Here is a 12,999-nt window from a genome sequence, read left to right on the forward strand (position 1 = left end):
ACCTTGTTCATCCAGCATAGTGATGGCCTTGATCCCTGCATCCTGAGACTCAATGGCTAAACCCAAGATTCACATCGTACTTTCCAGAGACTCATCTGAGTCCTGGTGAGCCCTCAGTTGAACTTCTTCTGGTGATAGCTTACCCATGATCAATCAAAACTCTAACTTGCACAGAAAAGGAAACGTGGATATTCAAGCGGTTCCGGCCACTCCTCTCCGGCCGTAGTAGCTCAAACACCCACTGACCAAACTTGGAGATGCCTCCACTCCAGACATTTCCAATTCTTAAACTGTGAACCTGTGCGTGGCCTAACCTTCAGCCCTATGCCACCTGCCTGGCTCTCAGGGCATGTTTTTATCTAAGTGGTGTGATTATATTTTGTAAGAACTTTACCTGTTTAGACTGTAACAAGAAGAGAATGTAAGTAACCCTGAGGAACCCTCTTAGATACACTTGCCTGCAGAAGTGGGTCACACCTCCTAGGCACCCTCTTCCAGAATTTGGCTTATGAAAAGTTGGAATCGGCCCTGGTTTCCAAGCAGCGATATGCTGGGCCAGTTCCCCCCCCTGGGAAAAATGTCCTGGGGGCAGAGGTGGGTGCTCTGTTACAGCTGGCGAGTCACTCGGGTCACCAGGAGAACTGAGCTATCCTCGGGTCTTTGTGGTTCCCCCTTCCTTCTTTAAATTCAAATGAAAGAAGATACATGTATATGTACATGCACACACATGTATACATGTATCATGTACATATGTGCGCATAGAAACATACATATAGATGAACTCTGTTCTGACATCCTTTTACACTTGGTTGATACATCTAAAGACTTCTTTTAATCAAAAGAATTACATTATAGTTTATTCCTCAAGAGAAAGAGAAGGGCCCTCCAGAAATGAAAAATTGTACCTTTGTGTAATGTCTCAAACAAAGTAAACTACGATGCTCTATTTTGTTCTGAATTGTTGTATCATTCTTTCTGAAGCCTTCTGAAGTTAATCAGAATGATTAATGTTTATATTGTAATCTTAATTTTTCTGGATTCAAGCCTGTATGTAACTCTTTTAGATAGGGGAGGGGGCTGAGGTAATTTTAAAATTTAAGTAATTTGATAATTTGACTTTTAAATTTTCCTATTAGGAGGTAAGTAATAGTTTCTAATCAGAAATAGCTTTCTCAGAAGTTTTGAATTTAATATTTATTACTCTGTTACTAAATTTCTATTTCTCTTACATACACTCTGTTATTGTGGCTGGAAAAAGAGTTTTTGTATCTTGTGTTTATCACTTTTTTTCTCATGCATAATTTAATGTCTAATAAATTAAATGGTCTAATTTTGACTCTTTGAAATAAAAAAAAAGAATACCTTTGGACCAGCCCCATACACTGGTGGTTAAGGGAGGTCAGATCCCATGTGGACAACGGTGGCTTGAATCTCAGTCCCAGTGGCTTGAAAAACATTTCAGGCGTATGTTAATGCATGCCTAAAATCCCAGCAGGATGGAGAAATGGAGGAGAAGGGATTGCTATGTGATCATGCTTCATTGGGGATGCTTTTTCACTCTTTCTTTCTGTCTTTCTGGTGAGCACACATATTTATAAATACTTTTATAAATAAAAATAAGGAAATAAAATAAAAATAAACTTGACCTTACCTGTACCCAAGAAGTGCTTACAATGCAGATACTTTCATGAAAATACTTTATCAAGGTATGAAATTTTGGATCACTATAGTCAAAACGAGTCTGAAAAATGATGGAGCAGATGACGTTGCAGGGAACACAGGACAGAAGGAAACTAGGATCACAGGGAGATGCTGAAAGCAAGAGAGGTTGCAAGTTAATACCCAGTTTTCATGTAAATCTTCAATCAACTGTTTAATTAAAGAGAGTTGAATTCTGATTTTTTTAAGAATAGAAACTACCTAGATTTGCCCTTATCACTATCACCCTCATATATCTAAAATAAAATTGTTTTCCCAGATGACTGATTTGTTAGCCACCCCCAAATTCTCCTATTTATATCATTTTTCAAATTTTCCTCATTCACAGGAAGGAAAGCATATAAAAGAGGGTTTTGTTGTTTTGCTTGTGTGTTTGCTACAGGGCACATGCACTGGCAGAAGCTAGACAAGGAGGGAGAGTGAGAGGTGCCCAGGGGGCTGACCACGCTGCGATCACTTCTCCTTCACCCTTCTCGTGAGGTTTTGGCCATGCACACATGCCTGGCATGTTTTTCAAGTCACCAGGTCCAGGACTTGAACCACACAGTTGGCCATGTGGAATCACCATGCCATCTGGGTGGCCCAAAAGAGATAATTTGAAAATATTATTACATATGAGAGATTTAGTTGTCAGGGTGGCTACCTCCTTATGCCCACAGAAAACTGATCAACCTGATGAAAAAAAAAACATCAAGAAACTAAGGAAACTTGAAATTGTACAAACACAGCTGAAAAAAATGGAATGTACTAGTTTATCAAAGAGGAAAATAATAAGAGAAATAGGATTTATTTTCTGGTATTTGAGAAGATATGTAGTCGTTTTAAAAACGAGGTTTCTATATGTAGTCCAGTGAGCCTTTCTCTCTCCTCTTTCCCCGTCTGCCCATAGCAGTGCCAGTTTGGTATCCTTTCCCTGCTCTCATGAGCCATTTTCAGGCCTGCTTGGGGGTAAGCCTGCTCTTCACAGAAAGCAGCATTGTGTGATTAATAAAAGTTTCATATTCTCTGTGTGTATGTATGGCATCGTTCATAAAAATATCTGAGCCGGGGAACCAGCAGTTAGCGTAATGGCTATGTCGCTGGACTCCCACGTAGTCGACTGCGGTTCGCGTCCCGGACCCGGTGGCTTAAAACTCACGCCGGGCGCGTGTGCGTGCGTGCCCGCCCAAGATCCCGAGAGGAGAATGGAGGAGAAGGGATTGCGGCGTGACCATCCCCCCTGGGGGGTGATTTCTCGCTTTCTGTCTCTATGTCTCTCTCTGTCTGTCTGGCGAGCGCACGCGCCCTACAGTGAAAATCTTTCAAAAAAAAAAAATATCTGAGCCAGATTCAGGGTTGCAGGTCCCTCTTGCCTCTGTGTGATGACCATCACTACATTATAGCCCCAGGAAGTAAAAACCTTCTGACCAAAACATACACATAATTTAAAAAGTGGTTTTGCTAACCCTGATCAAGAAAATCCCAACATTAAGAGTTACCCAGTGATGAAATGGGCTTCCTATGAGTGTGAGGCCCCAGACTAGGTGGAATCAGACAGAGTCTAAATGATCATAGGTCAAAAGACTTAAGGTCACTGACACCATAAGAAAAGTTGAACAAGTTAATAGGAAGTTCTGCTTCAAAATAAGTTAAGTGCATAAAATGATTTTCTAGATATGTATGGACACTCAATATTTACCAACTGACTAATTTAATTTCCAAAATTTTATCCTACAAAGCATCTGCAAAGATTCATATGAATTTCAGTTTTTAAAATCAGTAGCAGCAAAGTCCGGGAACAACCTAAGTGGACAAAAATAGAGGTTAAAAAAGCATGGTATGTGGCCGGCAGACGGTGTGGTGGTTAAGGTGCTGGGCTCCCACAGGGCCGACCGCAGTTGGAGTACTGCACCTGGCAGCTCACTTTCTCATTTTCCCTTATCTCTCTCTCTGGTCAAATTAAATAATAAAAATAATGAATAATTCTTAAAAACAAAAAGCATGGTATTTCCAAAATTATGGAGTACTGTACTATTTAATTTATAATCTTCTTGAAAAACATTTAAAAGTTAAACATGTCAAAATATACATTCGATGTATGATTTTTAAGAATAAATTTACAGAACAATATACAGTGTAACTCTCATGTTCCTATCCCTTTTATGCCAGATCACAGACCTATTCTTAGGCAATACATATTAAAGGCCTAAAACAATGTTCATTGACTTCTAGCTCCATTTTCAAAAATTTATTTTAAGAAAAAAATAAAATAGCACTACATATTTGCAATAATTATATTTTTATATTAATAGAAGCAAAAAAGGTGAAGGAATAACCTATCTGAACATGATATATTATATAAATGTTATAATAACATAACATTCATTTAAAAAACGCAATGGCAATTTACCATATAGAATATGTATTATTAAGTTAATAATGGTCTTTAAAAATTTAAATGTTGAGAGTATAAAACCACGTCTATCATATTGCCTTGACCCACTTCCCTGCCTGGTCCTGTTGCCACCTCTTCTCCTCCCTCCTCCATTCTCCCGGTCCTGCATGTGCAGGCGCACAGCTCCATCCTGATGAGATCTCCTCTCACACTCACTCTGTGAGCAGAACAACAGCCCTACACACTGCAAGAATTTGGTGCCTCTGCAATGTTTCTCAAGAGGTCCTGTTGCCCCCTCTTCTCCTCCCTCCTCCATTCTCCCGGTCCTGCATGTGCAGGCGCACAGCTCCATCCTGATGAGATCTCCTCTCACACTCACTCTGTGAGCAGAACAACAGCCCTACACACTGCAAGAATTTGGTGCCTCTGCAATGTTTCTCAAGAAATCACTTAGATTTTCAAGTTAATGTGGCCAAGAGACCACCCCTGATTACCAAAACTCATGTTCTTTGCACAAAGGTAACCACATGCCCAACTCCTCTGCAGTCAGCTGTGATCCTGTGTCTAAGTTAATGCCCATACAACTTAGTAACAACGTGAAATGTTTCATGGCTGGTCTAAAAACTAATTTCTCATTTCCTTGTCCATTGCTTCTCCTAGTTCCTCACAAAGAGAGGAATCTGGATGACCCTGGAAGCCAGATGCTGAAGACGTTAAAGCCCCCATCAATCTGTTGCCCAATAGGGCTGTTCTGCAACTATTTCATCTCTAACTATTATTCTGTGAGCAAAAAGTAAGCTTCTGTTGTACTTAAGTCGTATCTTCTTTAGTGTCTTTGTAATTTCATTTAGTCTAGTCAGATCATTACTGTTAATTATATAAAGAAATATACACCATTGGTTTCTTTTAAAGCTTCCATCAGACACGAGGCTTCCTCTTGAATTCTGTCTTCAATAGTTTTCTTGCCCATTCCCATGTTGCGCAAAACCTTGAGGGAGAAACGCCTGGTTTGCTTCCATGTTTCTCCATTACTGAAGACAATTCCTATCAAGACAAAAACAAAAATGAAAACAAAATTTAAAAACAAAAAACAAGAGAAGGATTTTCTTCATCATCCTGAATTCTAGCTGAGTTGAGCCCTGCCTCACCTGCCTACTCTCTTAACTCAACCTCATTATTTTACTGTCAGAGCTCCGGATTTTACATTTTGCTAAACTCCATTCATCAGCTCCTCCAAGTCTCAGAATAACATGATCCAAGTGTTTTCTTCCCATTTTACTGGCAAGGATGCTGAAGATGAGAGAGGTGAAATGCATGCTCTGATCACACAGCTAATAAATCATGATGAGTCCAAGACATAGGTTGAATTTTCAGGGCCGACTTTTCTGATCGTAGGTGAATGTTAGGAGAAACAGCAAGAGGATATCATCCTCAAGAGAAGGTGATCCAGCTCTTCTGCAATGGGAGGAATCGCATGACAGCGTGTTCCTCAGATAAGGAATATGCCACTGCCAAGTAGCTCCTCTCTCCCATGAAATATGTATGGTCTTAGCACCAGGATGTTCCACATCACACTTCAAAGTCAAGACAAGATTGAGGGGAAAATAACCTCATAGGAAATTTGTCTAGGAAGTATCCTGGACAAAAATGCAGAAGAGGTGAGGGTCTCATTCAGTCCTTACCTCTTTGTCACTTTTTGTTTGTTTTCATGAGAAAGAGATTTTTGAGAGGCTCTTGCCTTGTCATAATCTTCCTGCCTCAGCACATCCAGGCTCAAGCCACTGTGTCTGGGCTATTTAGGTTGAGCAGGGAAAGACCTACCTCTTTACCAGAAATCCTGTGATCTACTAGAAGACTGGGTACTTTAAGGCCAGCTCCAAAACAAATGGAAGATAGTTCAAGTAATTAATTATTAAGAAAGCTTTTTGTTTGTGTTTTGTTTGTTTGTGTTTTTATTGCCAGAGGGCATGTGTGCTCTCCAGAGATGGGGGTAGGGTGGGAGGGAGTAACCCCAAATGGGTCATGGTCACACCATAATCCCTTTTCCTCCAATTCTTCCTCCTGTCAGGATTGGAACACGCATGCACACTGATCTGATACGCTTTCCAACCCACCAGTGTTGCTATCCAAACCACAATTGGCGATGTGAATCTGGCTCCCTTAACCACTAAGCCTCAGGGCCAGTCCCCAAAAGCTTTTTCTATTATATTTCTTTATTCACTACATGATTCATGATTCTTTTATCAGAGCTCTTCTGTGCTCTATGCTCTGTATTCTATTGTATTTGAATAGTTCTTATAAATTTTGGACAAATAGAAGATTGAAGAGAAAGTCAAAATATTCCAAACCTATATTGGTTCCATACTGTACACACTTCCTAAAAAAGTCCTCTGACACCCATGATCTGAAGTATAAGAAGCAAAATGTCTCTTTTCATTATCTTAACTGGTCATCATTTAAAATGAATTTGTCTAAGTTATAATTCATAGGATGTTAGCAGTTAGGTAATTTGTTTACATTAAATTTAATGTTTCATGAGATACACTATGTCATATTCATAGGTTTAAAGAATAGATGAATGATTCTTTACAGAAATATTCATAAGTTTATGTTGGATTTATGAAAAGTGAGTTTCATGATTTTCTCTAAATTCTTGTAATTGCTCAATTTCTTAGCCTTTTGGGGATCTTTTTAACTTAAAAAGTCATACCCATTACCCAAAGAGCATACCTAATCCATGGAAAATTCTGTCAATCACTGGGAAACTCCCTCTGCCGGAAAATTCCTCTCCTTGGTCAATCAGTCCTTCCTTAATTGCTTCATATCCATGCAACACCACCGTGGGCTTCATACCTAAATACACAGTGAACACGGGGCCATATTCTTTCCTCAGCTAGAGAAGAAACAGGAGATAGGGGGAAAGTGAGAATTTTAACACTGAAATGTAGATATAATTTTTTTAATTGCCAGAGGGCACATGTACCCACTAAAAAGGGAGAGAGAGAAACAGAGGGAGAATGCTGCCTCCCGATAGAGTGTGGTCATTCAGTAAGATTTGGTATACATAGATACATTGAGCCCTTCATGTTTTTCAAGCAACTGGAGCCAAGATTTAATTCATGGTTGGCCATGTGAGATCCAGCTTCCTGAGCTATTATGCTACAGCCTTGGTCTGGAAAATATTTTCAATCTTACTCAAGAGAAATTTGAGTATCCACCCATCCGTATTAAAGAATTTAGACTTTTAGAATGAACATATGAATAAGAAAAAGCATTAAATGACAATTATCATTATATTATTAGTAACATTGCTGTTATTATTATCAGCATCAAAAATTATCATTTATTCAGCTCCTATTATGTAACAAGGACTATCTTTTGCATTTTTCCTATTATTTAATACCTATTCTCTGCCAAACTTAAAATTACACCAAATTTCTCCTTTCTTTCTGCAGTTATAATAAGTGTTTTTCCTCCTGTTTAAGGAAAGTCTCTCCAACTTGTAAACTAATTATTGTACCTCATTTTTTATTATCTATCTATCGATCTATCTCTATATTTATATATATTTTGCTATAAGGCACATGAACTCATAAGAGAGAGAGAGAAAAGTGCGAAAGCATCCCTTGAGGGGAATGACAATGTTTCTGACAAGACAGTGTCTCTGTCTCTCCAGTGAGTGCTCACACCCTAGAGCAAAAATCTCTCATTGAAAAAATTCGGTGGAAAAATGAAAAGTGTGGGTTTATTTAGGTGCAAAAATTTTGACGTCCATGCATAGTTCTTCATAATATGGAAGAATTTTTGAGACTCCTCCTATACTGTCTCCAGCTTTTGATGGTTCCACTTACAATAGTTTGACTTTACAATGATACAAAAGCAATATGCACTCAGAAGAAACCATGCTTCTAGTGCTCATATGACTCTTTAGTTTTTTACTTTCAGTACAAGATTAAATAAATTCTATAAAGTTCTCAGCATTTCATTATAGAATAGGCTTTTGTTTTGTTTTTGCCAGCGGGTGCATGCACTTGCAGGAGAAAGACCAGCAAGAGAGAAATTGAGAAGTCACTTTTGCAATCCCTTCTCCTTCATTCTCCTCCTGGGATCTTGGGCATGCATGCACATATGCCAGCATAATTTTCAGTCCACCAGATCTGGGACTCACACCATGATTAGCCACATGAAAGCTGAGTGTCTTAACCACCACACAACCTGCTGGCCCCTAAAATAGGCTTTCTATCAGATGATTTGCCCAACTATACACTAATATAAGTGTTCTGAGCATGTTTAAGTTAGGCTACGCTAAGCTATGCTGTTTAGTAGGTTAGGTATAGTAAGTTACCAACTTATAAAGAGGTAACCTCATCATAAGTTAAAGAACATCTATTTTTTTTTCTAAAATGATTTCTGGGTACCCAACGCATGCTCCCCTTTGAAACTATGAGCACTGAACAATGACCACAATTCTTTGTTCTAGAATTCATTCCTAGGAGTTCTGGGGAGAGTCACACTCACATGCCCTCGATCTAACTACACAGGCCACCCTGCCTCAGTAATTGTGACTTACTCCTATCCCGACTCTGGCACATCACGCAGTGATTAGTCAACTGCCTCATCTATGTCAAGGTTAAGTTAAACATTACCTTCTGCTGATCCCAAATTTTAGATACTTTTTTAGCCAATAATGAACTATGTAATCTCTGAGTTCACTCATTGTAAAGGGCACACTGACTCAAACTGTTAAACAAGGACACAAAACAAGTACAGGGTCTAATGGCCCAAAATAAAACAAAAACTAAAAGATGTTTGGTCATGAAACGTGCTGATCCCACACCTGACCACATCTGCATATCTGCCATACACACGATCTCCCAAAATATTGGGTTGTCAGAAAAGTCATGACGTGTTTTTTCTACACGAAAATGTGTCATGACTTTTCCAACAACCTAATAGCTTAATAGGTTGCCCTATAAATTGTCCTGGTCTTTTCTGGTGGGTAGGCTGAGGCACCCCTGGTTTCACATCCCCCAGGCACATTGCACAATAAACTCTCCTTTTTCTTTCGAGATGACCTCCTCTGGAGTCTTACTCTGAACCATGATGCCTGTGGCCTGTAAGCCTAAATTTTCAGTTATCCCACCTTTGGGGTCAAACCAATGTAGATCGTCCATGTATTGATTTACAACTTTGCTTGTAGTTTCTGCTTTACCAATAAATGTATTAAAGAGTTTTTGTAACTTGGTAAGTTGGAGAATTTTCTCAAGGGTTCTTGAGTTTATGCTTTCCCGGAACACAGTCACTCATATTGACTTAGAAAAAAAAAATAGTTCTACAATATTTTACAGTTTGTTTTATTCCCATCAACAAGAATCTCTCTCTCTCTCTCTCTCTTAAGGTTTTTACCATAGGCACGTGTGCTCAACAGAGACAGGCAGTCAGGGGAAAATGAGAAATCATTCTCCAGGTGGATGGACACACCACAAGCCCTTCTCCTCCATTTTCTTCCCACAGTTTTGGGCACACACACACACTTGGCTTGATTTTCAAGCCACCGGGCCCAGAAGTTGAACCATGGTCAGCCATGTGCAAGTTCAATGTCTTAAGCACCATGCCACCTGCTGACCCCAAGCATCTCTTTAAAACTTGGTGTCTGGGACTGTGTTTTAATTAGAAGTAGGAATGCCTTGTTTACTCACTGCAAACAAAAGGAAGAAAATTAATTGTACTTACCACTTTTATGGATTTGGTGATGTCCTTAGAATCTAATTGCAAAAGATTTCCAACAATTGGCAGAGGAGTAGGACCAGGTGGGAGCTTCCCTTTGCCATGGCTTCCATTCCACAGAGAGAGAAGAATCAAACAAGAAAGGCAAATGACCAGAATGGTGAAGAGATCCATTGATGTGCTTTGTGGAAATGCAATTGAAAGCTTAAGGTCTAAAGATTTGTAAGTGCAAAGTGCAAGTTTGTTACCAAACATTTACTAAGTCTCTGGACATTTAATAAATATTGTTTATCATTAGTGTACCTTGACCTGCTGCTAGAAATGATCAAATTATAAAAACAATAACTCCAAAGTAAAAGTTATAAAGAAAAAGAAATTTATTACTATCACAAAGCTAGCTCCAGATAAGAGTCAGACCCTTAATTTTAATTAAAGGAAACTTAATGGTTAAATTAAGAGTAAAATTAATTAATTAATTAATTAATTAGAGTCCGATCTTATATTTTTGAAAACAATTATTTATTTATTCACTTATTTTAATTTGACCAGAGAGAGACACAGAGAGGGAAAGTGAGAAAGCAAGCCTCCAGGTCCAGGACTTGAACAATAGTTGGCCATGTGGGACTATCCAGTGCCTTAACCACCACACCAACTGCTGGTCCCTGGGTCTGACCTTAATTTTAATTTTAAAACAAATTGTTTAAAATTTCTTTTGAAATGTTGCTTCTACTTTGGTTCCATGGTATCCCCTAATTGACCCTCTTCTTACATACCTGAGAACATAAGACAGACAATGCTGATTTATTTTGGACTCATTTGTATTTCCATCACCCAGACTCTCATCAAAGCCAAGTCTGAAGAAATAAAAAACCTCCAACTACTCCTTGAGCTCCATTCTCATCATATAGATTACTCTAAGGGACTCACATAGAATAATTTTCCCTCATATTTATCTGAATTTATGATTTTCCTGGCTCGTATTTCCTGATCAGATCAGTACCTTCCAGGCCACTGTTCATGCTTACAGGTTACTTGATAGACACCAATCTCCAATTCCTTATTTGTTTTAATTCACTTCTGGTTACACTCAGTTAAAGTTTCCCTTGTCTTGCCACCTGAAGGTTTTCCCATCACATACTTCTGAACCACTACATGCATGTTCAACCCATTTGAAATCCCCAATCCTGTCCCACACTGCATATATTTCAAGAGCTGCTCAAACCTCAGAACATGCAGGAAGCCCAGACCTGGCGCAGCTTAAAACTCATGCCGGGGAGTCTGAGTCCACCAGGAGAGCTGAGATCTAGTGCTTTCAGAGATAAGACAATGAAGATGTTCTGCTGAGAATTTACCCTGGTAGAGGCCCTGGAGAAAAGCACAACACCAAATAGTTTGCAGACCACATACTTCTGTGCACCTCTGATTGCTCAGATTGATCTTCTAGAAATTAGGTAGAAACAACCCATGAGATGACTAGAAATCACCACAGGGGCACAAGAAATATGTGAAACCAGGAAAATACCTCACCCCCAAGGGAAAAGAGTAACTCCTCTTCATCCACAGACAGTACAATGGAATTCATGGAAATGTCTGCTAAAGAATTTAGAGTATTGACTGCAGTACATTGAGCTCCATAGAGACAGCACTGGGGCAAGTGAGAGCTGGGAAGGCACTGGGCGACTCTGTGCCTCATGGAGGAAAGATAACTAAACATGGCAAAGGATATTCTAGGAAGCCAAGAGGCAAAATGCCATCATATGCATTCTTTGTGCAAACTTGCTGGGAGGAGCACACAAAGAAGTACCCAAGTGCTTCAGTAAACTTCTCAGAGTTTTCTAAGGCATGCTTAGAGAGGTGGAAGACCATGTCTACTAAAGAGAAAGTTTGAAGATATAGCAAAGGCGGACAAGGTCCCTTTATGAAAAAGAAATGAAAACCTATATCCCTCCTAAAGGGGAAACAAAGAGTTCAAGGGTCCCAGTGCATCCAAGAGGCCTCCTTTGGCCTTTTTCTTGTTCTGTTCTGAATATCACCAAAAATCAAAAGAGAACATCCTGGCCTAACCATTGGTGATGTCACAAGAAAACAAACAAAAAACTGGGAGAGATGTGGAATAACACTGCTGCAGATGATAAACAGTCTTATGAAAAGAAGGCTGCTAAGCTGAAGGAAAAAAATGAAAAGGATATTGCTGCATACTGAGCTAAAGGAAAGCAGCAAAAAAGGGAGTTGTCAAGGCTGAAAAGAGCAAGAAAAAGAAGGAGGATGAGGAAGATGAAGAAGATGAGGAAGAAGAGGAAGATGAAGAGAATGAAGATGAAGAAGAAGGGGGCCAGCAGTTAGCATAATGGCTATGTCGCTGGACTCCCATGTAGTCGATGGCAGTTCAAGTCCTGGACCTGGCGGCTTAAACTCACACTGGGCACGTGTGCGTGCATGCCCAAGATCCCAAGAGGAGAATGGAGGAGAAGGGATTGCGGTGTGACCATCCCCTCTGGGGAGTGATTTCTCGCTTTCTATCTCTCTGTCTCTCTCTCTGTCTTTCTGGCGAACGCACGCGCCCTATAGCAAAAACCTCTCAAAAAAAAAAAAGATGAAGAAGAAGATGATGATGAATAAGTTGGTTCTAGCACAGTTTTTTTTCTTGTCTATAAAGCATTTAACACCCGCCCCCCCGTACACAACTCACTCCTTTAAAAGAAAAAAATTGAAATGTAAGTCTGTGTAAGATTTATTTTTAAACTGTACAGTGTCTTTTTTTGTATAGTTAACACACTACCAAATGTGTCTTTAGCTAACCCTGTCCTGGTGGTATTTTCAATAGCCACTAACCTTGCCTGGTACAGTATGGGGATTGTAAATTGGCATGGAAATTTAAAGCAGGTTCTTGTTGGTGCACAGTACAAATTATTTATATATAGGGATAGTAGTTTTTTCATCATCTTCAGTTGTCTTTGATGCAACTTATACAAAATAATTGTTGTTCTGTTAACTGAATACCACTCTGTAATTAAAAAAAGGTAGGGGGGGGGAACCAGCAGTTAGCTTAATGGCTATGTCGCTGGACTCCCACATAGTCCACCGCGGTTCACGTCCCAGACCCAGTGGCTTAAAACTCACACTGGGCACATGTGCATATGTGCCCAAGATCCCAAGAGGAGAATGGAGGAGAAGGGATT

At 39.5% G+C, this 12,999-nt stretch overlaps 1 protein-coding gene across 1 annotated transcript in view; it reads right to left on the minus strand.

Moving 5' to 3' along the window:
- LOC102503066 (cytochrome P450 2C3) overlaps positions 1–10,059 on the minus strand; it is a 34,562-nt gene extending 24,503 nt beyond the window's left edge. The window contains exons 1-4 of the mRNA XM_006147657.3: positions 9,827–10,059; positions 6,824–6,986; positions 4,988–5,137; positions 1,652–1,812 (exon numbers count right to left, since the gene is read on the minus strand). Of these exons, the coding sequence (XP_006147719.2) occupies positions 1,652–1,812; positions 4,988–5,137; positions 6,824–6,986; positions 9,827–9,994 (642 nt within the window). The 5' untranslated portion in view covers positions 9,995–10,059. The remainder of the gene's footprint in view (positions 1–1,651; positions 1,813–4,987; positions 5,138–6,823; positions 6,987–9,826) is intronic.
- Between the last annotated feature and the right edge of the window lie 2,940 nt (positions 10,060–12,999).

Source organism: Tupaia chinensis, unplaced genomic scaffold (assembly GCF_000334495.1).
Source record: "Tupaia chinensis unplaced genomic scaffold, TupChi_1.0 Scaffold000217_1, whole genome shotgun sequence".
Taxonomy (NCBI): Eukaryota; Metazoa; Chordata; class Mammalia; order Scandentia; family Tupaiidae; genus Tupaia; species Tupaia belangeri.